The sequence below is a fragment of the Fusarium vanettenii genome (genome assembly GCF_000151355.1).
Source record: "Fusarium vanettenii 77-13-4 chromosome 8 genomic scaffold NECHAsca_17_chr8_1_0, whole genome shotgun sequence".
NCBI classification, from domain to species: domain Eukaryota; kingdom Fungi; phylum Ascomycota; class Sordariomycetes; order Hypocreales; family Nectriaceae; genus Fusarium; species Fusarium vanettenii.
In genome coordinates, this window is record NW_003315868.1 from 828,961 (window position 1) to 855,534 (window position 26,574).

A 26,574-nucleotide genomic window follows, 5' to 3' on the forward strand; every position below is an offset into this window, starting at 1 on the left:
AAATAGATAAAGAGCGTATATGTAATCGACATGCATGCTAAAGAACGAACATCATATCTGGTGGTCTTGTATAAACCCATAGTTCATGGGAGAGAGAGCTCATGTGAGTGATCATCCCAATCTCGCCTTGAACGCCTTGACAGCATCAACCAGCGTGCCATCCGCCTCTAGCCCCAATCCCCTAGCCCTCGAATCATCAAACCATGGAGGCCAGCTCTTCACAATCTTAAACAAAGCCTCATCCTCCTCATCCTTGACGAGCTGCACCGCTTCTTTCCCTCCAACTTGCTCCACGGCATCCAAAATCTCCTGCACTGTCACCGTAATACCCGGAAGGTTCACAATCCTCGACTCCCCAAACTTGTCACCAGGAATCTCCTTGACTCTGATTAAGTTCTTGATCACCGTCGCAGGACTGCAGATCCACATTGCAATGTCGCGAGGAACTGGGAGAATGTTGGGGATTCCCTGCAACGACTCTCGAACAATGCCCGACGCAAAGCTCGACGCCGCTGCTGAAGGTTTACCCGGTCGAACCACGACAGTTGGCAATCTAACGATTCTTCCGTCTAGGAGTCCTCTGCGGGAAAAGTCGTTGAGCAGTAGCTCTATAATGAGCTTCTCTGCACCGTAAGACGACCTCGGTTGAGGCACTACCCCCGCTTCTGTGACATGTCCATCGCAAGGTCCGTAGACAGCACAAGAACTCGAGAAGATGACCTTTGTGCCTGGCCAAATTGTTCTCAACGCATCGAGCACAGATCTGACCGAATCGACATTGACTTTTAGACCAAGTTCAAGATCAGCCTCTGACCCGCCTGACATGAGCCCGTGGAGGAGGTACACGGCCTCAAAGCGGCGAGGTCTTATGAGTTTGTCAACCACATCTGGAGAAGTCAAGTCTGCAGCCAAACTCGTGATACGACTGGCTTCACTTGCTGCCGCTTGAGGAACAGGCGGTTCGACAAGGTCCGTGATGGTGACATGGATGTCAGGCGACGAAGCCAACAGCGGAGCAACAAGCTCCTGTCCGATGAAGCCACCGGCTCCAGTAATGAGGATATGCTTCGCGTTCGTCATGATGGTCCGTGTGTATTCCGAGGTCGGATTGATTGATAAGATCTAGTGGCGTTTCTTGATATCTTTTGTTAGATAATGGTGCTGTTGTTTTGTATCCACCAAGTTTAGGTGAAAAGGATGGTCCACTATCGCGGGGCTCATGATGCTCATGTGGTTGAGAATCTCCGCAGTGGTATGCATGCGGAGAGAGGATCGGAGAGAAGTCCGAGAGGGTTTTCCGAGCCGATGTTGATTTCCGACATCATGAGATAGGTCCTGCCGTCACTGAGGAGGAAGATCCAAGTTGGAGTAGAAGTTATCCATGGTGGAGTAGCAGAGATGGATGGACTTTGGCTCGGACGGAGTCGTCGGCGGTTTAGTCGAGACATGGCTCTAGTTATTGTCAAGTCACACACATGGTAACCAGTCCGGAGGCTCGGCCATGATCATTCATTGACGTCAGTTACTGATAAAGGAGTCGTGTATGATCGACTATTTAACACTCTATCAGTAGTTTAGTCCAGATAACGGCCTTCCCTCCGTAAATGACTTCAAAAGGTTCATTCTGCCACATCTTGACTTGAAACTTGATTCCTTGCTGTAATTATTTGTCAGACCCATTGTCCTGCCTCCCAAACTTGTATGATACATTCAATATCCAGGTATTCCATCACTCTAAACAAAACGCCCACGCCAAAAACGACTTTTCACTCTGTTGGTTATGTTTAAGGCTGTGGCCTCATGCCATAGTCCGGCTCTGGATATGTTGGTAGCGACTGGCCTGACGCGTCCATGGTGAACATGCTCGGATCGAACCGGAACACGGGCGAGAGACCGAAACTCATGTCGTAATCGAAAAACATGTCACCGTCCATATCGGTGAATGGACGATCTCCCGGTGGCATCTGGTTGGAGAGATCGATATTCTCGTTGATACCGTTCCCGAGAATAGCACCGTTGGGCGCTTGACCGACTTGCCCTGGCGCAACCGAGTTGAGGGTCCCCGTCATCCGCTCTAAGCCGCCGGCCATGAGGTTCGCGAGATGCCACTTTCCAGCGTTGAGAGATCGGAATCGGTGTACCAGGCTAGTCGTCAAGTCATGCACCCTCTGACGCTCGATGAGATCCCCGCCATATTTGAGGGCAACCTTGATGAGGAACATGCAGGCAAACGCCGTCATGGAGAGCATATATGAAGGCATACCCACGATTCCTACAGCCACATCAGGATCGGTGATGATGAGATCGATAATGGCGGTTGCAGCTGTGACTGCCTTGGACGCGCAGTCGAGGAAGTAATGAGGGATCGGATCATCGTTGGCCAGTCCACGGAAAATGTGTGAGTAGAGGTGAATCTGGGCAAAGTTGTAGTGAAGGATGGTGCCCTTTCGAGGGAACGATCCGATTTGAGGCCATTGTTCTGTGATTGTCAGCGCAACTTTCTTGCTAAGCTCCATGGCCTACTCACCTGGCAGTTCCTTTAGCCACCGATCATACCATTGATCCAACTGTCGTCGGAACTGTGATATGTGGCTAAGGTAAACCCTTGAGATACGCTCCCCCTTGTCGGTGCCAAAGAGCTCTCGGATATTTCGTAGAATGCTAACCAGGGCCACCTGTCCAGTAAGACGCTTATCCTCCTCGGTAGCCACGGGAGACTCAAGAAAGTTCTCCCATCCCTGGATAGACGAGTCCTCCTGAACAATAGATGGTCGCCCGTAGAGAGTCGCAAGATGTTGGTCGCAGATGTAGAGGATATACCATAACCGTGCACAATCTGCTGCCTCCTGGCTCTGCTCCTTGATGGCCTGGCTATAGCTGTTATGTAGATTGCACTCGGCAGCACGTCGAATTGCGTATCCTGAGAGCATCCACGAAAGGTCACTGAGCCAATAAGAGGCTACACACATGGCCCGTAGATAGTCGCGGTCAATGCGCCGCTCAAACATGGATTTCTCCATCAGTCGGCGGAATTCACTGCTGCAGATGCCGTAAATTCCATCGGCCTTGGGGTCGTGGAGTGCAGCTACAGTTAGAGTTGCAGCTGATAGAATCGGACTCTTTCGTCTGAGCTCGTCTAGTGTCATATATCGACAGCCAATGCCGTACATATATCGATCAAGGCGATCGCGGTATAGAGCAAACAAGCTCTCTGCGTCAGACAAGGCCAGGGCGCCGCGTGCAATGAAGTCGTCAATGGCACGACCTCGTTGAGCTTCCGAGTTATCCGGTGAGCGTAGAGCACTAAGTTTGGTGAGAGTATATAGGGAGTGAATAGGCACATATGGGAGGCCTTCATCTTCAGGGGTTGCCTTTGGAGAATTGTCGCACGAAGGGCCATGATGCTCTTCTTGAGAGGCGGAGAGTCGGTTTGTCGTATTGGCAGGATTGTCTTCCTTGGGAGGTGTTCCCTCTGCGTCTCGAGAATTGGCGCTCTGCAATGGAGGAAGTTCAGGAAGACTCAGTTTTGTCATGACCTGCCTGAGAGCGGAATGTATCTGCTCAAGATCTTGGACCACTGCTTCGGAGAATCTGCCAGCATGTTAGTCGCATAGCGGTGAGATGAAGAATCTCGGCTCAAAATTGAGCGAGAGAAGGGCGCATACTGTGACTTCTCATCAATGATGGTCTGCAAGCTCTTGCTCAAGACACACCCCAAATTTCGCTCAGAACATCTCCGACACGGTGGACCACTCTCATCCATCAAACACTTGATCTGTCGGCAACGAGTGTTAGTTACCATCTTGGCTCAGGCAACGGTTAAATCTCACCTTGTGTTTCCGGCATGCCGCGCAAGCCTTGATCTTGCGAGAGATCTGAGGGATGGGGAGGTCATTGGATATAATGCCACCGATGCTCTGTCGGCTCCCACTCTGTCGCGTGCCGTTGCCGTTGCCGTTGCTATTGGAGCGCGCAGGCGTTACAGGCTTGATATTGTTAGTTGTGTCTGATACTATTGTTGAGACTGGTTGAGAACCTACCACGGCTGGCGTCGCATTCGCATCGGCGGCCCCAGGAGGAGCTGGCCCGTTGGAGTCTGACCAGGATCGTTTCGCCATGTCTTGTCTCAATGCGTAGATGCCGTCACTGGATGTTCCTTTTCAATGCAATGTCTCTTTGCTCTCCGACGAATGACCGAGTACTCGGTGTTGGTGAGTGGATGAGTGATGTGCCGGTAGATCCCTGTCTCAGGCGATTCTCCAAGTGATGAGACGAGTTGAATGGGATATCTTTAGCCTTGCGACGTGCTCAGGAGTGATGAAACCGAGGATCAATCTGATAAAGCCTTCATATTTACCGTCTTTTGCGCCTCTTGTTTTGTCTCTCTCCTTTTCCCCAGGAGAAAGCGACGGGACCGTCAAATGCAGCCTCAGGCAAAGAGGGATTGATTATGTTCACGCGGGATGGAGAGATGGAGAAGGCGCGATGGTCACTCACTAAACAGGGAAATTTCCCCCGGAACCCAGTGGAGGGTGGCGCCTGCCCTGACCAATCGAATCCCCTCCATTTCCCAGAAACCCGCGCTAGAGCCAGGGTTGCATGACTCAGCAGACCAACTCTTTTGCCTCCCCGCAAACCCGACTAGCCTCGACTGGCTGGGAGACTTTTTTTCATGCAAAGAGAGGGAGGTTGAAGTGCGGGGTAAGGACGTTCTAACCGGTTGGGAATTGGTTTGAGCGTTCTTTGGCTTGGAGATGAGGATAATGACGGAAAATATTCCATCAAGGTCACATGTTTCCGCTGGGCTAGTCCCAAACTCGTCTCGAGTCTGGCGGTTTCGGCGAACGGTGACCCGAGTTATGTGATAACAGCTGACCGAATAAAAACGACGATATTGAGGTTTATTACGAGGTTGGAAGCTCGGAATGAGGCTGCCTACATGATAGACCTAACACAACAAGGTTGCTTCGGTTAATCCTGCAAGATGAGATTTGGCCAGCCACCTTGCCCATGCAGTACAGCTTGGCAGGAGATTGGTTGCAATTCTAGAACCTATTTCTATGATAGTCAGAAACGTTTCAAGGGCTATTATTCATGGCGAGATTGCTCGAGGCAGCAGTTTGTCTTGTTCAGACGAGTGCCTGGATAAGGCACCGACGTCACAACGAGCTTGAAACCCCCACCGCGGGGTGATACAGGGAGCGCTAAGAAAAGTCCTAGGTCGGCGACATCCAGCATCAACGCTACTATCTTCAACACCATCAAAACCTCCTCAAATACAAGCCTTTCGCTCCATATTCGCTCGCTCCATTACACAGTGCCAAATATTGCGACCTTTTATTAGACCTGCTTCAACATGCCCAAGAAGCTATCCAAAAACCCGCTCCCTCAGAGCTCCTCCACCATATCCTCCCTTTCGACGATAACCACTTCGTCGACTGCCTCAGGGAACCCCGTCAACCCGGCTCTCTCTCTACTCCCGCCCTCACTCACCGATCCGTCTCTCCCACTCCCCAAGCTCATCGTCTTCGACCTCGATTACACTCTCTGGCCGTTCTGGGTCGACACCCACGTCACCCCGCCTCTCAAGCCCAACGCCCAGCATTCGAGCGCGACAGACCGCTACGGGGAGGACTACGGTTTCTACTGCGATGTTCCCAGTATTCTGTACACACTCCCTCGCGCGGGACCTAGGATCGGCGTCGCATCACGAACTTCTGCGCCTGGCCTTGCGCGCGACCTACTGAAGATGCTGCACATCCCCGCTCCTACGCCCTTGACCGACGACGCGACTCCCGCACCACCAATGGGCAAGCCTGAAAAGCCGAAGCGCGCTCTGGAAGTGTTTGATGGATTGCTAGAGATATATCCTGGGAGCAAGATACGGCACTTTGAGAGTTTACAGAAGCGAACGGGAATTCGATACGAGGATATGCTGTTCTTTGACGACGAGAGCCGGAACCGCGATACGGAGAGTCTGGGAGTGACCATGTGGCTTGTGAGGGATGGTGTTTCGTGGGGAGAAGTCGAGGCGGGAGTGAATGAGTGGAGAAAGAGGAGAGGATTTGCCAAGATGCCAGATGCTACAGAGTTGCCGTGATAAACTAAAGGGTTGCTTTTGGAGTTTCAAGATATTGGATTCAGATGATAGATGGCGTCTCACGAAGGATATCACATCGCTTGGGGACGCAACAATAGACGGAATCATAATCAAGACGGGTTGATTAAGGTTGAGATGGGTACAAAGACCAACCGCATCGTTTGTCTCGCGGTTCTGAAATAGAATGCCGATAACAACGAAGCAATTAAACTAAAAACTCCATGTTGCCAAGTCATCCAGGTTCCCTTCTCTTTCCCAAATTTCTCCCCATCGCCGCTCGCCAGGGTATGTTAAAATATGTCGTCCTCCTCTCTATGGTATATATGTAACTTGTGATTATGCCGTGGTTGTTTGTGCAGCGGCAGGCTTGTCGTCCTGAATCTTGAGCTTCTCTTGGACATCGTTCATGAGGGCGTCGTCGGTTTGGACGCCGTCATCGTGGGTCTCGACTCTTGTGGTTTGCGTTCCTTCTGCGACGTCATGGTCTGTTCCAGTACTGACGCCATTGACGCCATTGGTCTTGGCCTCTACGGGCGCGACACTAAAGGTCTTGGGAATAGTGCAGACTCTCTCATTCCGAGGCTTGCCACCCTTGTATCCTCGGGCGACACAAGCCAACCTGTCGCCTTCAATGTTCTCCCACAAGAGCGGTCCGCTGGGGAAGCCCTTGTAACCATTCTCAAACTTCACAATGCCATCCCAATGAGGGTCAGGAATGCTCAGCTGTCCAAAAGTGTAGTCGAGCTCGCCACCGTACTTCTTAGGAATGTTTCGAGGCTCGATGTACTGCTCGAGGACAGTCTTTACTTCATGGCTGCCCAGGATAAAGATCTTGGAGACGGTGATGGGGTCGAACCAGCGCTTGATCCAGCCCCAGACAGTACTGAAGAAGACGGGCGCGCCAATGATGAAGATGCGATCCAGAGTCTCGGGGTAGTGTGCCGTGGCGAGTTGCGACGCAGCCTGCATGTGCTGCTTCAGGTTCCAGAACTGCTTGAGCCCAACTCCCGAAATGTCGACAATGTTGGTGCTCAGTGTGATGGGCACCTCGGGGTGTTCACGGTCGTGCAGCTGGGTGCAGAAGGGCATGTTGAACCGTGTCAGGTTCTCGTATAGCGCAAACAGGCGCAACAGACCAGAAGGAGTCTTGCCATCTGCCTTGGCCTGGGAGAAGGTGGTGGAAGCGCCGACCTTTTCGTACTCGTGGACAGTCTTGTTGTCGAGAGTCTTTACCTCGAAGACGTAGACGGGGATTCCGCGACGATCGCGACGGCCTGTCCATTGGGGGTACTAGAAAATGTCAGCACCAAAACATGTCAGACCGAGGATTCCGGCTGGGAGCGCATACCAGACGACGACTTTGCTCGTAGGCATCGAGGTCAATGGTGTTGTAAAGCACATCAAGATCATTGGCTTTGCGCCATTCCTCCGTGTCCTTGAATTGCTGGTAGGCATCCTCGACAACCCATCGTCGCGCGCGCAGATACCGCCTGTTGAAATTTAATGTCAGCACAAGCCCAACCGCTTATCAACCATGGATGCCCACGTACAGCAACAGAGGGTCGTCGTGAGAAGCTGGAGGGCCGCGTTTCAGCAGGCCCCGCTCCTCGAGGACTTTTTTGAATTGAACAAAGGCTTCCTCCTGGCCTGGGTTCAGGTGTCCAAGGTGGCCATGGGGATAAGCATGGTCACCGATTGTCGAAGCTGAGGACTTGACGCGGGCAGCCGGAGCTCCATGAGCATCATGGTCAGTCGTCATATTGACAGAGATGCGAGATCGGAGACAAAGATAGGCAAGAGAGGGTATTCCGGCCGGTCAACGTCCGGGGTTTGGATGGGAGGGATCAAAGAGAAGATAGAAAGAAAAAAACCGAGAGCGAAAGAGCTTGCAACCGTAAAGAGGCATGATCGGAAGCGCCGGAAATCGCACTTTGATGGCGAGCGAAGCGCCGATGGAGCTTGACGGGGGGGCGCTCTTAGGGCTGTTGGTGGGGGCCATGTTTTGTTTTAGTGGCGCTTATCTGACGGCCGGAGCGTTCGGCCGAAAGTGGACCGACGTCATCGACGTTAGCTTGGGCCTGTCAAGCATGACAAGCAAAGTCATCATCGCGATGAAGAAGAAGTGAAGAAGAAGATTCTCATGAGAAGAAACATGGTGGTCTTTAAACGAGCTAGTAGGATTCTGGTTAGTGGAGATGATGCGGTGCGGGCCGGGTTTATCATGCGACTCAAAAACGTTATCCATCTCAACGGTAACTTTCACACACTCTCGGCCCCAGTTGGCCGGGTCGTACTCGGACCTGGAGCTTCGAATGGGCTAGCTTGAGGAGCTGAGATGGCTGAGCCTTGCTGCAATCGGTGGGCCAAGCGTTTGCTCCCCGATTCGAGGTTAATGTGAGGGTCGCTTGCTGCAGGGACATCCACGTCTGGGTTAGGTGTGTGATTCACTGCCTCGCTAAGGGTGAGTGATTCATGGTCTCGACACTGGTTGTGCTTGTACAATTACGGAGACAGACGCAACGCATTTAAGCACTCGACAGCGCTGGCGAAGGTCTTCTGAGAGCTCCCGTACCTCACATCTGATGTGAGAGTTGACCTCGAGCGACAGCCGGACAGTCAAGCAACAAGCCTCACCACTGACACCTATTTCCCCTTTAGCCAAGTATCCATAAAGATTAAATCCACCTCTATGAGTTAGATACACGAGGGATTCTGAGTTAATGGTCTTGCACACTTATCGTGATTATAATAGAGATGTTAAAGGACAAGCATCCCGAGAAGAGTATGGGCTACGCAATAGCCCCTCTAATTATCGTCATCATTTGGGATTCGCATTTTGAGAAGGAAATCATTGCCAAGGTTACGTACACTCTCTTTAACAGCTGGCGTGGTTCCACCGCATTCACATCAAGTCCAAGCTGCCGTAGTGACACCAGGCACTGCATGCTCTTCTCGAACACTTACACCAAGCCCCCAGTCCCTCAACCCAACCTCAAACGACGACACACCCTCTTGCACAGAATTCGTTCGGTATTCATGCAGCCCTGACACTTCCTGGCACTGTCAACAGAATCCACAACCGACCCGAAGGACTGCCAGCTTGACGGCCGGCTGACAGTGATCGCTAACGAGCACACAAAGATAAAAAGCCCATAGATTTTTCCCTTCCCTCTTTTCTTCTTCTTTTTCTTTCATCACCATGGAAGTTGCGCACCAAGAAGATCCAATCAATCAGCTGCTTGAACATTCCAACAAGCGCCCTATTGACAGGGTCCTCTCCACATCGCCTCCTCAGGCCATCAAGCGAGTCTGCCTTGAGCAAGACCTTCAGCAAGAAGACCACCTTGTGAGTACCTACCGTTTCCTTCCCTCCTGTCTTTCTTCTTCTCTTCATTGGCATCTTTGTCCTCTGCTTATCTTGACCCTTTCATTTTGCTGCTCTCGCCCTGTCCCTCGCCCTCTTCGTATTAGTTTGCTCACTTCTTGTCTTCTTCCTCTTCTATACTATCCTAATTCCACCATTTACCATTATGCTCTCCTTCTTCTTCTTGTCTTCCTCTTATCTTCTTGCCTTCTCTTTCTCCTTCATCTTCCCTGTCTCTGTTACCGCATCGTCGTCTTTCCTCATCATCCGTCCTCTATTATCCTCTCGTACTTCTTCTCGTTCTTCCCTTCTTATTGTCTACTTGGTCTTATTGTTACCCTCTTTCTATCATCTTCCCATCCTCTGCATTTTATTACCCTACCTTACCTTCTTTGCCTTCCCATTCTCATCCCATCTCCTCTTCCTACTTCCATCCTCGCTCCCATCATATAATTCATCACTAACATCCCGTCTCAAAGATGATCCATCAGCCTACGCCTCGCTCGCCGACATTCTCAATCGTCCCTTTTTTGGAGAGCCTCACTTCTTCGCAACCTAGTCAGCCAATTGACAGGGTTGGAACTTGGCTCGAAACCGGCTACCCCTTTAGTCGAGACGAAGACGCTCGCTCTGACGGTTTTGTTCAATCTTTCACCGCAGCGGACCCTCGAATTGTTCACTCAGCTCCAGCTACCATCCTCATAGCTCCTCCAAGCCGCCCTGGGAGTGGTCTCCCTCATACTCCCTCGTCTTACGGCCGCGGAGGCCCCTCTGGGTCTTCAGCCCGAAATGGGACCCCATCTGGTGATTCAACCTCTGGTGGTAGGACTGGCTCTCTGGTGGAGAATCCTTTGTACGAGGACTTGAACCTCGCGGCCAACAACATTTACTACCGCGATCGCCGAGAGCCACTGCCCCAGCACGTTGCCAACCTTGTTCAGAGAGTTCAGCGGCAGCGTATCTCGCCCACTCCATCCATCAGTGATATCCTAGCTGATGATGGTCTGGCTGCCCTCGAGCGAGGTGCAGGTGAGTCCACTGTTGAACAATACTTCCAGAACAACTTGGTTCCCCAGCGCCCCCGCAACGACCCTCTGAAGCGAAGCGATAAAGCCCCCTTCCAGAAGCACGCGGTTCCCAACACTGGAACCCAATACCGAGTCAGCAACCCTACTCCAGACGTCACTTCTGGTTACAACCTCGGCGCGTTCACCACGGCCCAGAAAATGCAGCTTGGCAAGACTCCCAACATGTCTGCCATGAACAACGAGGGCATGTGCTTCCCGTTCTTCATTCTTGAATTCAAGGGAGATGGACCCTCAAGCAATGGAAGTCTGTAGGTCGCGACTAACCAATGCTTGGGTGGCTCTGCCTCGTGCGTCAACGTTGCTGAACGCCTCAATGAACAACTCCGTCAGTGCCGTCGGCAGGAGGTTCGCCAAATCGACAGTGCCTCCTTCAGTATCGCCATGAACGGCACCGAGGCCCGTCTCTTCATCTCGTGGAAGCAGCAGGACTTGTTCAACGTCCAAAAGGTTCGAAGCTTTGCTCTTCAGGAACCCGACCACTTCATTGAGTTCCGCAAGTATGTTCGCAACATCATTGACTGGGGCCGTGATGAGCGCCTTCGAAGCATCCAAGCTGCCCTTGACACTCTCATCGAAGAGGGACGGAAGGCTACTTTGAAGGCTCGACCCCCTCCCGCCCGACCTGGGTCTTCTCTTCGGCCTATCAAGCGACAGAAGGGCTTCTAGAGACTTTCCAACCAACGCCGTTCTGGCAGCTGAAGTTCTTAAACCTGAGAACGACGGCACCTTTCCTTACATATGTACGAGATCAAGATGTTATTAGGCAAGCCCAAAGGTGAGTATCTCCAAGCCGACTAGAAGCATCACACTAACAGCAATCTTCAACCAGACCAAAATCGGAAACGAGCGGCATGGTGAGACAGCAGGCATCAAGGAACCGACATAACTACCGAGAGCCCCCCAATCCTTCCCAGACTTACATTGCCATTGCGTCCTTACTATGTCCTCTTTACTTGTGGACTATGGCAGCAGTACTGACAAAGCCAGAGAGGCATGGCAAGGATCAAGGCGAGCAATGCTCAGGCGGTTCGTTGCTGGTAGCCAAGTTGGTCCATTTGATGCTAAAAGGGAGCGCCAAAGGCACTCCCAAGGATGCCAACTAAATGTTTAATAGAGCTTCATAGCTTGTAGTGTACAGATCGAATAAACTCCATAAAAGCATCTGCACCTGCGCCCCTGTCCACTTGACTCCTCCAGCGAGGCGCTCATGCTTCCTTTAATCTGAGTGTATGCACAATGTCGCAATTTCGCGTCTATTCCAGGAATACCTGGAACTTGTGGGATTGGTCGGCAGACGATCCCTCGAGGTCCAAGGTGAGGGTTCGGGGTGCAGTCATCCGGGAAAGTGCGTCGACGATCGGCGACTCTCCGGCATCATCTTCAAAGAACTCCTCAACGATCTTGGCGAGCTGACCGGATGCTATAAGCTACTCCTCTTATCTATCTATAATAATCGGTAAATAAATCTTAGCTAACTTTATAACAAGTCCTCCAGAAGAAAGGCTTCAGCGACCAAACCACGGCAAAGGGAAGCAACACAACTTTATCGTCTCAGGCAAAGAAGGCTCGTAGCCCAGGCCAGATTGACAAGTACAAGGGTCTTGACGAGGGAGTTTGCATCAAGTTGGCATTATGACGAGAGCTATTCACCCAGTAGCCTGCCATATCATCCCATTTGCCTAGAACAATACGTCGAACAACCGAAAGAAGACCTCTAGGCTAAAGCCAGCCATGGACCCGACTTCTTGAAGCAGCGGTGATGGTTTCCGGTTCTTTGGAGCGAAATAAGACGCGCTCTTCACGTCTTTGGCTACCAAAGAGAGAAGTCCGCTATTGGCGTCAGACTTGGTCAACGTAACATACTCTTCGGGGTCGTTTCAGCGGCCGTTGCCCTCGCACCATGATAATCGGTTGGTTCTGAACTTTTCGACTCAGGTATATGGTGACAGCCCCAGAATCCGTTCTGGCGTGGCTCGTAGCTCATCGGCGAACTCGGCCTGGCAGGGGGCGTATATTTGAGGGGGCAGTGTTGATGTTCTCTTTTCAAGTTTATGTACTCGAATCCGCTACCGTTGCTGGGGACGGGATTGACGAAGCCATACTTGGTCCTGGTAACATCCATGGAACTCTAAGAGTTTTCGAGGTATTTCGGATGTGCTGCAAGTTGGCAAGTTGGCAAGTTGACTCACTGGGTTGTTGATACATTCTGGGCGCCTTCATGCCTCGACCAACTCCATCTTGGCCTATAGTCCAGCCACTACAAATCAGACCCCAGCATCATCACCGACGACAGCGCACCGCCATGTCACATACGACCACAGCCCTCATAGAATACAGGATCCCGTCTGCTCTCCGGTTGTCAAGCTGAGGAGCGCTCGAGTAGTAGTTGGGTCGGTGACGACCAGCGAATGCCGGGTGTTGTATGTTTTGCCCCTTTCTTTTTGGCCATCGTTATTGCCTTGTAATACGAAGGAAAGGTGCCAGAACTTTCTTGTTCCACAAGCAATATGTCATAGGTACTGAAACCAGCCCTATCAAGTGTCTTACACACCATGCGGCAGATGCATGGCTATGTCATGGCTGAGTACCTATCTGAAACACTTGTAAGCTGATCCGTGTGCGGGAATACGCGAACCAACAGTTGCTGCATGAGATCATCATATCTGACGTCTGTTACTAGAGACGGCGAAATCAAGCGCTTAATAGTTGCTCTACCAATCAGTTTCAACATATCTTCCTGTCAGCTGTTACGTGTCAAACCCACCAATACTAGGATTAAAGCGTTCACTTACATGCCGTCCCCGGGTAGCGTGGCTGTAAACCTCAGCCAGTACTGGTCGATCAATCGTTCTGGACATTCTCTCGGGAACAGTTTTATACCCGTCAACGTCAGTGGCCGTTTCGTTTCCTGACCCAATACCACGGGATCAGGCACAACTCTGCCGCAAAGGGACAAGACCGCCCGCCCACGACTCGGCTACGACTCGAGCTCAGCCCGTCGGTGATTCCGAGGACGCGGCTAGACGGCTCATGGCCGGGGCTGAGGCTGATTCTGGTGATGCTCTTGCGGATCTTTCCCCACGTCAACCTGGGGGTTTATCCCCGCACCTCGGACGATCACATCTGTTAACCGTTGGTCTTGTGGGATGCTTCGTGTTCATCAAGCTGAGACTGCGGAACGGATCGGCAGGATGTGAGCGGAAGTAAGCGGTGTCGAGAGGCGGTGGTCAAAAGTGTTGTGGCTGTGGGAGGAGCAGGGTGCTACTGGGTATAAAGGGCAAGAATGGCTCACTGTGCTTCTCGGGCTTGTTTTTGGCATCAATGAATGAGTAAACTGTAAATATGGTGCTCTTATATGCTGTCCTCTTGGCGTCAACGCTGCTCTCGTCTTTTGTTCATGCAGTCGACCCTGTGGTCGACCTCCAATACAGCAAATACAGAGGAAAGAAACTCGGAAATGGTGTCACACAATGGCTCGGCATGCGATACGCATCACCGCCTCTCAGGGACCTCAGGTTTAAGCCCCCCAAGGATCCTCTTTCGACTCGTACTGTTCAGGATGCAAGTGATGTAAGTCCCTTCCTAACCTCCTGTTGACACTCAAAGCTGACATTCTCAGTTCGGTCTAAAATGCATCGGGACAAAGACCAAGGGAGACAATGTTGACAAGACAGATTCCGAAGACTGTCTCTTCATCAATGTCTTTGCTCCGTCGAATGCCTCTAGCAAAGACAAGCTCCCAGTCTTCTTCTTCATTCAAGGCGGGGGCTTCAACTCCAACTCAAACCCCATCGTCAACGGTACTGGACTCATCAAAGCCGGGGATATGGACATGGTGGTTGTGACTCTCAACTATCGCGTCGGCGTCTATGGGTTTCTCAACGATGGCGACCAAGTAACGCCAAACATCGGTCTCCTAGACCAACGTAAGGGTCTTGAATGGGTTCAGCGACATATCTCCAAGTTTGGCGGCGACCCTGACCATGTTGTCTTGGGTGGTGACTCAGCTGGTGCTGCAAGTATTAGCCTCCATCTCAGCGCCTTTGGAGGAAAGGATGAAGGGCTTTATCATGCGGTTGCGGCAGAGTCGGTCTCCTTTGCTACGATGTTGACGGTGAAGGAATCCTTCTACCAATACGAGAACCTCACCAAGAAGCTCAACTGTACCGGAAAAGCCAGCTTAGCATGTCTTCGGTCAAAGACGGCCAAAGAGATACAAAAGGTCAACTCCAACATCCCCTATCCCGGTGGCTCTCAAGCGCCTCTCTTCATGTGGACGCCCGTCATCGATGGAGACTTTATTCCCGACCTTACATACAAGCTCTTCGAGGAGGGCAAGTTCATCAAAGTCCCCGCGATTGTGGGCGATGATACAAATGGCGGCACAGTTTTTGCTCCCAAGACAGCATCGACTCGAGAGCAGGGTGAAAAATTCCTCAAGTCGCAGTTCCCTTACTTGACGGCAGATCAGCTGAGCAAGATTGGCGATTTGTATCCGAACCAGAACAAAACTTGTCCCAATGTCGGTTGCTACTGGAGACAGGTCAGTGATGTATACGGGCAGATGCGATACATGTGCCCAGGCATATACATCTCGAGTGCCTTGACTCGCTACGGCATGCCGAAATCGTGGAACTACCTATACAATGTCGAGGATCCAGATGCAATGAAACAAGGCCTCGGAGTTCCTCACACAGTCGAAGTCAATGCCATCTTCGGCCCCGGGCTTGCAGGGCCCAACCCGCCAGCCAGCTACCTCAAGGGCAAAAAGAATGCCCCAGTGATACCGGTGATTCAGGGCTACTGGTCAAGCTTCATTCGGTCATATGACCCTAACAAGTATCGTCATGAGGGCTCGGCCAAGTGGGAGGCCTGGACAGATAAGAGGAAGCAGCGCATTGTGTTTGAGACGGGTGGTGAGACGAGGATGGAGAAGTTGAGTCGAGATATGCAGAAGAAGTGTGCCTATCTCTCTTCCATCGGTCCTGATATTAGGCAATGAGCTCCTGAGCACAACAATGAGAAACGACATAGGACTACCCTGAAGGATAAAGGGAGTTTGTATGTAGCTGTACTGTACATAACACGATTGGGCATGTTTCTTCCCCTGAAAGACGCTTTGTTTCTCCCTAGCTTTATGTAATGGCCAACAGGAACGTTTCAAGTAGTGACAAAGCCATCCTTCATTCCGAGAGTATCTCAAAGATCATATCCAGCGCCCCTATTGCAGTCCAAGCTTATACCTCCTGCCCTAAAAGCCCATGGGTGTCAATCTCTCCTAAATACCACCATTTCGCTTCCCCTAATCCCATCCCTTGCTTAGCAACTCATCCCCGCCAGTCCTCATACTCCTCCTGAAGCGACTGGAGAGTCTTGGTGGGCGGACCACGAGTTAGAATCATAGCGGCCAACTCATCAAACACCGCAGGATCAGAGCGCAGGGTCGAGCCATGCACTCGAGCCCAACGCTGAGCCTTGTGGAGACGGCTACAGGCAAGGCGATACTCGATGGTGTCTGTGTCCCAGCCGGGCACAGGGACCCTCGGGATCCCAGACACCGTCTGGTGATCAATTGAATAGAGGAGAAAGTTGAAGAGTAGAATGTCGGCGCTACAAGCGACGTCACCGTCCGGGAGCTGAAACCCGTGGGCCTCGATGTGGTTGTAGCGCGCTGTCAGGATGGCCTTGACTAGACGGATGAAGTGGTATGGAGGAATGGCCTCTTCCCATCCTCCGGCGACTCTTTCAATAGCCGAGATCCAGAATTCGTTCTCGTTAAACAAGGTCATGGTCATAAACTTGAAGTCGCACTGCTCGAGTATGCAGTTAACCCTGGACTCAACCCAGGATGCAGTAACTTCGTGTCCTGGTACATTGCCGAGGAGCTGTCCGAGTTCTGGACACTCAGGGTCATCCGGGAGAGTCCTGAATAGGAGGCCATGTATGACGTACAAGTATTGAACCGAAGCAACGGAAGACATTTCGGTGACTACACAACTTGATGGTCGTCTAGCTCGGGATCTCTTTCAGTTCGAGTGAGGTCTTGACTGTCGAGCTGGGGATCGTAGACTGAGTGATGTTGAAAGGTTGAAGTCATCAGACTCCGTTACATGCTAATAAATAGACAGTCTTCTGTTTGTCTGAAACAATCGTGTAGTTGCCGTTGCTACAACGAACGGCGTCTATAAGAGGTTGAGGCCGGCGTTTCCATAGTCAACGCCGCCGCGAGCCATGCTAATGCTGAGCAAACAGCCTCCCCTGGCTTCCATTGTAGTGTTTATAGAACTCTTTGATCGATCCAGGGCTGTTTGATTGACAGTTGGAGTGAAGGGCTTGCTCGTGGAGACCAAACATGCCACAATGCAGGAAACGCATAGACAGGATGTAATTTTTGAAACGATTTTGAGGGTAAAGGGTCCAATGTCTTCCGGAGTCATAACAATGCTCCCTTGCTCACAACACACTAGTACCCAATAGATTATGACAATGCTCTGCCCGCAAAGATACTAGCTACCCACACAACTGTTCAAGTTACTATGCAAAACTACTGCGCCCGACTCATCGGTTGCCCTCCGAGCCTTGGCCACATGAGCTCCAAGTGGTTGTGAGGCTCCGCGATACAGCGACAAATGCAACGAAACCACCCGAACTCCGACCACAACAAGGGCATGAGCAAGAGATATTGGCCGTAGCAACATTTGAAGTGGGTATCACATGATGGTTTCCTCACAAACGTACCCATGACCAATATGCTTGCTTTGCAACTGAACATGACACATAACACAGCCAACGTCCTCTATTACTACATCAAGGGTGGCCAACACGGAGTGTTCATCACTATTCAATAAAATCTCAGTCACACTGTCTGTTTCCAGAACATGGCTTGTTATCTCCAAGTCTCCCTACAGTCATCATCTCCTTTTGTAGAACCTGCCACCTTGACCCCAGTCACAAGGCATAATTGTATGGAGCATCTCGGGACACGTATCAAGAAAAGATTAATTGAATTCCAGAAAAGCAAGGGATCTAAGACAGTTTCAAGTGAAACCCTCAAGGTCATGAAAGTTGGCCTTTGATGGTTAAATTGGAACCTCGGGCCATTTAACAGAGACTGGACGCAACAAAGTTCAGCACAGGCTTCGCTTGCGGATAAGCTTGCGCTTGGGGTTACGATTTGAGGTTGCAGTTCTGGTAGCCAATCAAATGCGTCAAGTTGGCGCTTGTCGCATGTTGGAGAGGTTGATTGCCAAAGGAACATTGTGTAACCTTGAGGTTCCGAAACTTGGGAATGTCAATAATGTGGCTGGAAGCTTACGTAGGAACAGCAGACTTCCTCTTACTTGTGATAAGAAAAAAAGAAACTCTCAAGTCGAATCCTTTGCCGGCATCAGAACCTGGTTCAAGACGCAGGTTTCGCACTGCAGTTCCACACCACCCATTTCTACATTCACGCCTTGTCCGATTGGTCGGGCTGCGGTTCGTCCTGTTCAGCTAGGCAGGGGCTCGGACCTGGTTTGACCAAGAGCAGCTGGCGATGACGAAACCAAACATTCATCGAATGCTGGAGGCAAGCTTCTGAGGGGAGTGACGAATTCGATCGCCCCCATGAGCACGCGAGTGTTGCAAGGCAAGTTGGAAAGCTGGCCGGATAAGAAGCCAGTGCCGCCCGTCGATGGACGGACGGACGGCCTTGGTTTGCGTGTTTACACGTGCTTGATGAGTCAAAGGTTCAAGCTGTCGTCATCGAAGCCATCGTCACTTTGTAGACATGTGTCCTGATTGTTTAGCTATCACGCCCAAGAGCGCGCTCATCAGAATCATCATGAGAAATAAGAATATCACAATGTGAATAGCTTCATCAATTTTACAACAACCAATCTCGCACATTATCCCCCTTCCCAACCTCCTCTTGACCAGCCTCCTTGACCATCTTCCCCCACTTCTAGCTCCCTCCCGTCCATCAGCCACCCCTGTCGAGGATCCCCACCGTTAGTGGCTTCATTAGCGCCTCTCCTCCTGGAACACGCTGGAAGAGGCCACTGAAACCTTGACCCGAGGCCTGGAGCTCAGGGCAGTTCCCGCTCGAGGCGGGGGGATAAGTTCCGTCACTCACTGCCACTCGAGCTGCACCTATTGCATTCCACGTCTGCCTTGCCTTGCTTGCTTCTTCTGCCCACACCACAACCCACAACTTCTTCTTCCTGTCCCTTTCCCTTCACTTCAGCTAACATCGTCATCCGTCACCATCTTTGCTCCCTCCCCCTCCAACAAACACCAAAAAGGACTCGTCCGCCAAACATCGCACCCGCGCGCGCGCTCTTTCCTTCGCTTCTTCTGTATTCGTATCATTCTCGTCCATCGACTTTCAACGCCATGGCCCCTCCGCCGAACCCCGATCTTCCTATCCAGGAGAGGCTGATTGCCCTCGCCAAGACCCTGCAGTGTACGTGGTATCTCCTTGGTCCAAGTTGCGCGCGCGCATGCCAGCGAGATCGCTTTGCTAACTGTTGCTTCTTTGCAAAACAGTCGCTTGGTTTGTTGGGTATGTCTTGTCACCCTCCCAGTCACTGTTCCGTCCACTGCCGGCGCACCGAATGGCCACGATAGCTCTCAGGGCAGCTCCATGCCTCCCTCTCGAGCTCACTTCGCTCTCAATTTCGAGTCGGTCCGTGACTAACCAGCATGCTTCGACTACAGACACATGACCCTAATTATTACCACAATTCGATATGGCTTCTCTTGGCTCCGAATGAACTATTACTCGGGTATGGCCCAGTTCTCGTATCGGACTGCCTTCGTCGCCGCTGCTGCCACCTATGGCATTGTCGTCTACAAGACTCTGCGCGCGCGAGCAAAGACTGGCGCTCGCCCTGCTCCTAGCCCTCTGGCCCTTCTTTCCGATGAGAACATTCAGTACCTCAGTAAGGACAACTTTGGCCAGCGGATTGGCTCTTATCTAGCGACAACTTGAAGCTGACAATTTCCCAGTCATGGCCCTTGTGTGGCTCTTTACCCCCCAGTACCCCCTCGCTCTGCTCCCCTACTCGATCTACTCGGTGTTCCACGTTGCTACCTACACCCGCGCCAACCTGATTCCCACCCTCCTTGCGCCCAAGACTGAACCCCAGCCCGAGGGTTCTTCCCCCAGCCGCCGACCTGTGGTTAACAGCCCACTCGCTGACCAGATTGGTGCTTTCGTCAAGGAGTACTACGATGCTTCCATGTCCATTGTCTCGTCGCTCGAGATCCTTCTCTGGTTCCGCATTCTGCTGTCAGCCATCTTCTTCCAGCGCCGATCTTGGATTCTGATTGTCCTCTACACTGCCTTCCTGCGTGCTCGCTACACTCAGAGCACCCACGTTCAGAACTCGTTTGCACAGCTCACCACCCGCGTCGACTCTCTGGTCGCTTCCCAGGGAACTCCCCCCGCCGCGCGCCAGGCTTGGCAGACGGCCAAGGAGGCTGCCAGGCAGTTCCATGATGCCACCGATGTCGGTAAGTACGTCAGCGGTCCGGCCAAGAAGACCTCATAAGGCAGGATGCGCAATCGCGCGACTTGGACATGTACGGAGATGCACAAAGCCAATGTGCGCCGTCGAAAGAAGCTACACATGCTTCAACGAGACATGACAATCTAAAAAGAGGACCACGACGCTACGAGTTGGATCCGGGCTGTCAATCAGCCACTACGCAAAGGCGATTCCAGGTCCATGGAACAAGAGACAAGGATTAGACGTTACGTCCTGGGAATCGCAAGTTTGAGGCACGGTCAAGCGATGGAGAAAAGCCGTGTCTTTGTGTCAATAGTTTTGTTTTATCCTATACTGGGGGACTTTTCTTGTGCGACTGTTCCCACGTCTGTCTGTTGGAGGAGTTTGGTGGGCTGAGCATTTCGGCTTGGTTCGACAAGCAAAGGAAGCTGGTTTGGACTTGATCGGGCTGGGACGTCAATGGGAGGAACAAGGACGAAGACGGGGAGGAGACTGAACTAGGTCAGGGGTTGCGGGATGGATTTTCCTGGTGTTATTATAACTCTGCTGCATTGAATTTCAAGTTATCGTGCTATTCGTTGATCATGATGCCGGCTGAACAGGTGAGCTGCGAGACAAGTGTATGACTATCCAATTGAGGCCAGCATAGCTTCGAAAAGATCATGAATGCATCAGAAACATGTGCCGGATTGCCGTGGCCATGATCTGAGCTGGCCCGCTAAGAAAATATCTTGGTCTTGACCTCGTCAATGATGACGATGAGGCCTCATTCCAGATAGCGATAGTAGTGGGGCTCTCAGCCATGACGTCGGTACCTCTGGTAAGTACTGTTAGCATGTGGTGACCACGTCTTTCAACCTTGCACTTCAGCCTTTCAACCTCCATCGCCTGTTTCTCTCCACTCAGACCGTCTACGAGCTTGCCCCGATACTCTCTTTAACCCTCAAGTTCTGTCACTACCTCTGGTGCGCTCTCGGTCATGGCTTCGCTCTTGCGACAGATTGTCGCGGGACCACGCGCTCGACATCCCGAAGCCGGCCTGGATCTTTGTTACGTTACGGATCGCATCATTGCCACGTATGTCACACGACGAGCGCTAGATTTCTCTATTTCTTTCTCAAATTGCTGAATTTCGCTAACATGACTTGCCCCCAGGTCCGGCCCCTCGCAAACGTACCCGCAGCTCGCCTACCGAAACCCCCTCGACCAGCTCGTCAAGTTCCTCGACTCCAAGCATGGTGAAGACTGGGCGATATGGGAGTTCCGCGCCGAAGGAACCGGATATCCAGACGAATCTGTATATGGTCGTGTAAGGCACTACCCGTGGCCGGATCATCACCCCCCACCCTTTCGCCTCATGCCGATGATCTTGGCCAGTATGCGCAACTGGATGCACGGCGGTGATCTCGAGGGCGGACGAGTTACAGAAGATGGTAGACCTGTGTCTTCAGGGAAAGGGACGAGCGATGCGGCGCTGAGGGAAGAGAAGCGCAAGTCGAGGGTTGTGGTTGTGCATTGCAAGGCTGGCAAAGGACGTAGCGGAACTGTGAGTTGCAGTTATCTAATCGCCGAGGAGGGCTGGAAGCCTGAAGATGCACTTGCGCGATTCACTGAGCGGAGGATGCGGCCTCAGTTCGGAGCTGGTGTTTCTATACCCTCACAGCTACGTTGGATCAGCTACGTCGATCGTTGGACGAAAGGCGGCAAGAAATACATCGACCGGCCGATCGAGATTGTCGAGATCCATGTGTGGGGTCTGCGAAATGGTGTCAAGGTTGATGTGGAAGGTTTCGCAGATGAAGGCAAGAAGATCGATATCTTTCACACGTTCAAGAAAGAGGAGCGCGTACTTGTCGATCCTGAAGCGCCAGAGGAGAGCGGAATCAGCGACATGATATGGGAGATGGCTGGGTATTCCGTCACCAAGCAAAAGCAAGAGGCTCCAGATGAAGCACACTTTTCGGACGCGACGAATCCTGGCAACGGAGAGTCTCCCACAGATGAAAAAGACACCAAGGGTAAGAAAGAGGCCATCAAGCGCAAGGGGACAGAACTTCTACACAAGGTGTCGCCGGCGAGTTCACGCAAGTCACTCGCTTCCAAGAGCGCCTCTGCTCCTCCAAGCGCTGCCTCTTCCAAAACAGAACTTACGGATACATCCTCGGAACAAGAACCCGGGGGCATGGCCGTTATTCTAAGACCGAAAGAACCCATTCGCATCCCCAACAGCGACGTCAACATCTCGGTGGAGCGTCGTAACAAGACGACCAAGAGTATGGGTCTTACCATGGTAACGGCCGTCGCACATGTATGGTTCAACGTCTTTTTCGAAGGTCAAGGCCCTGAAAACGACGGCAAGCCCGCCGAGAGTGGCGTCTTCAACATTGAATGGGACGCCATGGACGGGATCAAGGGATCCAGCCGTAAAGGCTCCCGGGCCATGGACCGCATCTCCGTGGTGTGGCGTGTAGCCGGTACCGATGCCACGCCCGAGGAAGTGCTAGAGCCTGACGAGGGACAGCCGGTGCCGCAGGTGAGGGCGGCGGACTGGAAGGGTGCCAATAAGGAAGACCCGGATGCTGAGAAGGATTTGGGGTTGAGGGTGCAGAGCCCGGTGAGTGCGGATGTGAGCAAGGCGAGTAGTATCAAGAGTGCAGAAGGGACTGTTGAGGAGAAGAAGAATGAGAATGGGGATGGTATAGAGGGTGTCAAGTCGACTGGACCTTCAGGGGAAGATTTGACGATTGGGGAGCATGGAGAGGATAAGACAAAGGAGACAAAGCAGTGAGAAGATGTAGATGGGAGGTAGGTAATGATGGGCATGTTCTGAGACCTAGCGAGCATAGAAACCATCCATGATATCCAGGTATTTGTTCTGCCAGCCACAAGCTCAACAATGGAGCCACGGTGGGACATGCGAAGCATGTCCAAGCCATATCGTAACAGTGTCACATCCGCTTCAACGAGACATGTGAAAATGTACGAAAGCTCGAACGACAAGAATATATGACCAGGAGCTACAGGTAGCGGAGGTGATCCTGGCTATCCCCGGATCTTCATCCAACTAATATTAACATCCTCGCCCAGTATACTCAGCTCAGACTTCAACACCCCGTTTTGACGGGCTAGAGCACTGAATCAGTGCCAAGACGACAGCAGCATGACTCGAAAACCACCCCAGAACATAACCAACACTGATTCATTCCTTCTAGCTCAAGTTTCATATCGAACGTGGCGGGGAGGGACCCTTGCACAGAGAGAAAGCTGATTCACCTTTGTGGAGAGGCTGTACATGTAGGAAGACAGATCATCATGCACATCAAACGGGGGTCAACTGGGCTGAGGTTTGTGCTTCGAGAAAAGATACGTGGGAGTTGGAGGCAGGGTGGTGCTTTAGAATAGAAGTCGATATGGCCATGCTTTGTTCTTGTTGCCATCTTTGCAACCTCATATAGTGAAGTCAACTCGACAGGCACCCTAGACCTTCAAAAAAGAGGCCCCCGATGGTCCGATAAAACAAAAAACAAAAGTATCTCCCCTGATATGAACAATGGGACACCCCAGGATCTCACGCTCGGATGCCACTGTGGAAATCTGGAACCCCGAGAGCCGCAACCCCCGATGGGCCGGACCGCGAGGGTCCGCAGTGTTAGTTAACAAGGATATCCTGAGAGTGATATGGCACGACAGGTTTCATAGAAGGATGACTGCGTTGCGAGGTGCAGGATCATCGCGGGGTTGATATCAAGGGATGTCCTTGTTCAGGTGTGAGATGGCACTGTTGGAAGTTGGTGGAGGAGAGAGGGAACAAGACGTAGTCGTGTTAGTCCTACAAAGCTTGAGTCTTGCTCTGGACACTGGGAGTTCTATGAGAGTCAAGCAAGAGAAACTACGTACATATCCATCATCATGCCGCGAATGCAAACCCTCGAGGAGAAGCACCCAGAACTCTTCCAGTCAGGCCTCAACATCGACCGCCGCAAGTGTACACGGACAGTCCCCATGGAAGTCCTCGCCCTCGGAATGTCACGAACAGGCACATCCTGCAAGTTGGCACACACTTCTACCCCAAAAGCATCGGCTAACATTTCCAGCGATGCAGAGAGCCCTCATGATCCTCGGCTACAACGAAGTATACCACGGCTTCGCCATGTTCGCCAACCCCTGCGAAGTCGAACTCTGGAAAGAAGCCTTTCACAGAAAATACGACCTCCAGCCCGGCCAGGAACCTCTTGGACGCAAAGACTTTGATCAACTCCTCGGACACTGCGGTGCCATATGCGACTATCCCGCCAACTGCTTCGGTCCCGAGATGCTGGAAGCGTACCCAGAGTCCAAGGTCGTACTCGTAGAGCGCGACGTTGAGGCTTGGTATAAGAGCTTCAATGATAGCATCATTAGTACCATGTATAACCCGTTCTGGAGGTTTCTTGCTGCCATCGGGGCTAGGTACGTCTCCGAGGTTGACGGCCTGACGACGGTGTGGTTCAAGTATCACTTCAAGGCGACGACCAAGGAAGAGATACAGGCGAATGTGCGAGAGGGATACAAGCAGCACTACAAGAACGTGAGAGAAACCACACCCCCTGAAAGGCTCCTCGAGTACAGCCTCAAGGATGGATGGGAGCCGTTGTGCAAGTTCCTGGGCAAGCCTATTCCTGACGAGCCGTTTCCGCACATCAACGACCAGGAGTCGTTTCATGAGAAGTTGACCATCATCATGAAAAAGGGGGCCAAGGTGTTTGCACGGAACTTGACGTATGTCGCTGTTCCGAGTATTGTCGCGACAGCGGCATATTACTTTGCGACGAGTGACATGGGGAGCGGATTATTGCCGTCTGTTCCAAGTCAGGTCGGGAACTTGGGTGTTGTGAACTGAAGAGTTGATCATAACATAGATCGAGTTCCAGCGCGGGTTGATTGATCAAAGGGTATCTATAGATTGAATGGACGTTCATTAGGTAAGAGAGCGTCAATAATGTCTCCCCCTTCCTCTGTAATGCCGATCTCCTCGATATCCTCCGTATGATCCTCCACGTCGATGATCTCCCCTATCCCTGTGACCGTGATACCCTCCACGTCCGCCTTCATGGTGAGGTGGCGGAGGTACCGGCTCCTCAACCTCGACTTCATACTCCTCATACTCCTCTCGGAAGTACTCCCCTGTAGTCTCTTGCTCCTGCTTGGCACTTTCAGGGTCGAACACAAATCTCATAGTTCCATCCTGACCCCTTGCAGTCCTACGTCCAGAAGCATCTCCAGGCCAAGAGTTAGAAGTCGCTGGGGATGTGGCCGAGGCTGGTGTCTGGGGTTGAGGATCTTCGGCCTCGCAGCGGGTGCAGAAGAACAGATGCCGCGGCTCGAATGCCTTGTCAAGATCGTTGTTAAGCCGGATCTTGATATCGATGATCTTGTTCTGGTCAAACTGCGGTCCAAGCTTGGTCGACTTTTGGTGCTGTACGTAGAGATCGAGGATGTCGAGCATCGTCTCCATGACGGCACCTCGGTGATATTGGGGTTTCTTGGCCCCGTACTCTTGCACCTTTTCAACATGCTGTTCTGTCATCAGAGCCGTGAGCTCCGCGACAGCCATGACCATGGAAAAGGTTGTGCGCTTGATGGGCACAAACGTCTTGTACATGTCGATACACATGGCGTATGCAGTCTCGAAGAATGACTTGCCCTCCTTGCCCAATATTTCCCGTACAACCTTGACGAGGAGCTTCTGAGGGTATCGTGTACGAAAATCGAAGCCGATGGTTTCGAGGATCAAGCGTTCGAGGCAGATGATGATTTTTCCCGGAGAGTCAAAGATCTAGGACGAGATGAGAACACATTCGGAGCACAAGGGCATGTGCAATTCGTACCTTGTCATCGGAAGCTGCAGGTTTCTCCGGATTCTTGACATTATACGCAGCGGCAAGAATTTCCTTGGACTTTTTAATGGTATCCTCCACCTTGCACGCTACAAACAAAGCGGCCAGCGCTGCGTCCTGGTAGTTGTACTCGGCGTCGCGAAAGTTTAGTCGGAACTTGTGGAAATACGTGCATGCGGTATCAAACGTTCGAACAGGCCTAGCAATCGTCAGGATGGAGGTAGAGAACCGAGCGTCGTGTCCAACTCACAGCTGCAAGTACTCTCTGACATTGTCAATCAGCTGCACGCCCTGCAGTCGGTAATTATCCTGCCTTGCCGGGTCGCAGCCGTTGTCCTTGAGCATTCGTCGGAGCTTGAGTTCTGTTGTGTATTGGTTGGAGCTCGAGATGAAGCCTGGGTGAGGTCCAATCTTGGCCATCGCGTCGCCATTTGTCGCCGTGGCGGCTCGTTCGTTGTTTGAGGGGGCCATTTCGGTGGCTGCAGCGCCGAGGCCGGGCCTAGCGGATATGGGATGCGATAGGGACGTATGCGATGATCGAGGGAGCGGCGGGAGATATCGTGTCCGGGGTGTTGCTGGTCGTAGAGGATGTTGGATTTCGCTTGGTTCTTGGACTTCGAGCAAGAGAAGGATTATCGTCGAAGGGTAGATCCGC

The 26,574-nt window shown here is 52.0% G+C and overlaps 11 protein-coding genes across 11 annotated transcripts; 6 read left to right on the forward strand and 5 right to left on the reverse strand.

The window, feature by feature from the left end:
- Window positions 1-111: 111 nt before the first annotated feature.
- On the reverse strand, window positions 112-1,080 carry NECHADRAFT_83531 (uncharacterized protein; the record flags this gene model as incomplete). Its single annotated transcript, XM_003047111.1, has 1 exon — window positions 112-1,080. The coding sequence occupies one exon, from the start codon at window positions 1,078-1,080 to the stop codon at window positions 112-114; it is 969 nt and encodes a 322-aa protein (XP_003047157.1).
- A 450-nt stretch (window positions 1,081-1,530) lies between these two features.
- Window positions 1,531-4,118, reverse strand: NECHADRAFT_62639 (uncharacterized protein; the record flags this gene model as incomplete). Its single annotated transcript, XM_003047112.1, has 4 exons — window positions 1,531-2,479; window positions 2,528-3,580; window positions 3,818-3,986; window positions 4,044-4,118. 4 exons carry the CDS (start codon window positions 4,116-4,118, stop codon window positions 1,785-1,787), a joined length of 1,992 nt encoding a protein of 663 aa, XP_003047158.1. The 3' UTR covers window positions 1,531-1,784.
- A 1,238-nt stretch (window positions 4,119-5,356) lies between these two features.
- NECHADRAFT_46094 (uncharacterized protein) lies at window positions 5,357-6,100 on the forward strand (the record flags this gene model as incomplete). The annotated part of the gene is made up of 1 exon (XM_003046945.1): window positions 5,357-6,100. One exon carries the CDS (start codon window positions 5,357-5,359, stop codon window positions 6,098-6,100), a length of 744 nt encoding a protein of 247 aa, XP_003046991.1.
- A 108-nt stretch (window positions 6,101-6,208) lies between these two features.
- NECHADRAFT_101221 (uncharacterized protein) lies at window positions 6,209-7,859 on the reverse strand (the record flags this gene model as incomplete). Its single annotated transcript, XM_003047113.1, has 3 exons — window positions 6,209-7,390; window positions 7,449-7,590; window positions 7,651-7,859. 3 exons carry the CDS (start codon window positions 7,857-7,859, stop codon window positions 6,437-6,439), a joined length of 1,305 nt encoding a protein of 434 aa, XP_003047159.1. The 3' UTR covers window positions 6,209-6,436.
- A 1,440-nt stretch (window positions 7,860-9,299) lies between these two features.
- On the forward strand, window positions 9,300-11,655 carry NECHADRAFT_83535 (uncharacterized protein; the record flags this gene model as incomplete). The annotated part of the gene is made up of 6 exons (XM_003046946.1): window positions 9,300-9,446; window positions 9,944-10,740; window positions 10,776-10,800; window positions 10,883-11,049; window positions 11,130-11,327; window positions 11,382-11,655. The coding sequence occupies 6 exons, from the start codon at window positions 9,300-9,302 to the stop codon at window positions 11,653-11,655; spliced, it is 1,608 nt and encodes a 535-aa protein (XP_003046992.1).
- Window positions 11,656-13,894: 2,239 nt separating this feature from the next.
- Window positions 13,895-15,554, forward strand: NECHADRAFT_46438 (uncharacterized protein; the record flags this gene model as incomplete). Its single annotated transcript, XM_003046947.1, has 2 exons — window positions 13,895-14,122; window positions 14,172-15,554. The coding sequence occupies 2 exons, from the start codon at window positions 13,895-13,897 to the stop codon at window positions 15,552-15,554; spliced, it is 1,611 nt and encodes a 536-aa protein (XP_003046993.1).
- Window positions 15,555-15,879: 325 nt separating this feature from the next.
- NECHADRAFT_83537 (uncharacterized protein) lies at window positions 15,880-16,533 on the reverse strand (the record flags this gene model as incomplete). Its single annotated transcript, XM_003047114.1, has 2 exons — window positions 15,880-16,384; window positions 16,505-16,533. 2 exons carry the CDS (start codon window positions 16,531-16,533, stop codon window positions 15,880-15,882), a joined length of 534 nt encoding a protein of 177 aa, XP_003047160.1.
- A 2,313-nt stretch (window positions 16,534-18,846) lies between these two features.
- On the forward strand, window positions 18,847-20,628 carry NECHADRAFT_70912 (uncharacterized protein). Its single transcript, XM_003046948.1, has 4 exons — window positions 18,847-18,995; window positions 19,079-19,094; window positions 19,250-19,473; window positions 19,526-20,628. Exons 1-4 carry the CDS (start codon window positions 18,926-18,928, stop codon window positions 20,083-20,085), a joined length of 870 nt encoding a protein of 289 aa, XP_003046994.1. The 5' UTR covers window positions 18,847-18,925; the 3' UTR covers window positions 20,086-20,628.
- Window positions 20,629-21,022: 394 nt separating this feature from the next.
- On the forward strand, window positions 21,023-22,831 carry NECHADRAFT_46183 (uncharacterized protein; the record flags this gene model as incomplete). The annotated part of the gene is made up of 2 exons (XM_003046949.1): window positions 21,023-21,120; window positions 21,199-22,831. The coding sequence occupies 2 exons, from the start codon at window positions 21,023-21,025 to the stop codon at window positions 22,829-22,831; spliced, it is 1,731 nt and encodes a 576-aa protein (XP_003046995.1).
- A 1,157-nt stretch (window positions 22,832-23,988) lies between these two features.
- Window positions 23,989-24,751, forward strand: NECHADRAFT_7929 (uncharacterized protein; the record flags this gene model as incomplete). The annotated part of the gene is made up of 2 exons (XM_003046950.1): window positions 23,989-24,092; window positions 24,148-24,751. Coding segments are annotated over 2 exons (708 nt in total), but the record flags the coding sequence as incomplete, so codon positions are not given.
- Window positions 24,752-25,015: 264 nt separating this feature from the next.
- On the reverse strand, window positions 25,016-26,390 carry NECHADRAFT_95351 (uncharacterized protein; the record flags this gene model as incomplete). Its single annotated transcript, XM_003047115.1, has 4 exons — window positions 25,016-25,037; window positions 25,116-25,858; window positions 25,911-26,118; window positions 26,170-26,390. The coding sequence occupies 4 exons, from the start codon at window positions 26,388-26,390 to the stop codon at window positions 25,016-25,018; spliced, it is 1,194 nt and encodes a 397-aa protein (XP_003047161.1).
- Window positions 26,391-26,574: the final 184 nt, after the last annotated feature.

Bases quoted from the DNA above. Each gene is read 5' to 3' on its own strand.
- NECHADRAFT_70912 (XM_003046948.1), top strand. From the start codon at position 18,926: ATGGCCCCTCCGCCGAACCCCGATCTTCCTATCCAGGAGAGGCTGATT. The intron at 19,474-19,525 runs GTAAGGACAACT...GACAACTTGAAG, and splicing joins TGAGAACATTCAGTACCTCA to CTGACAATTTCCCAGTCATG.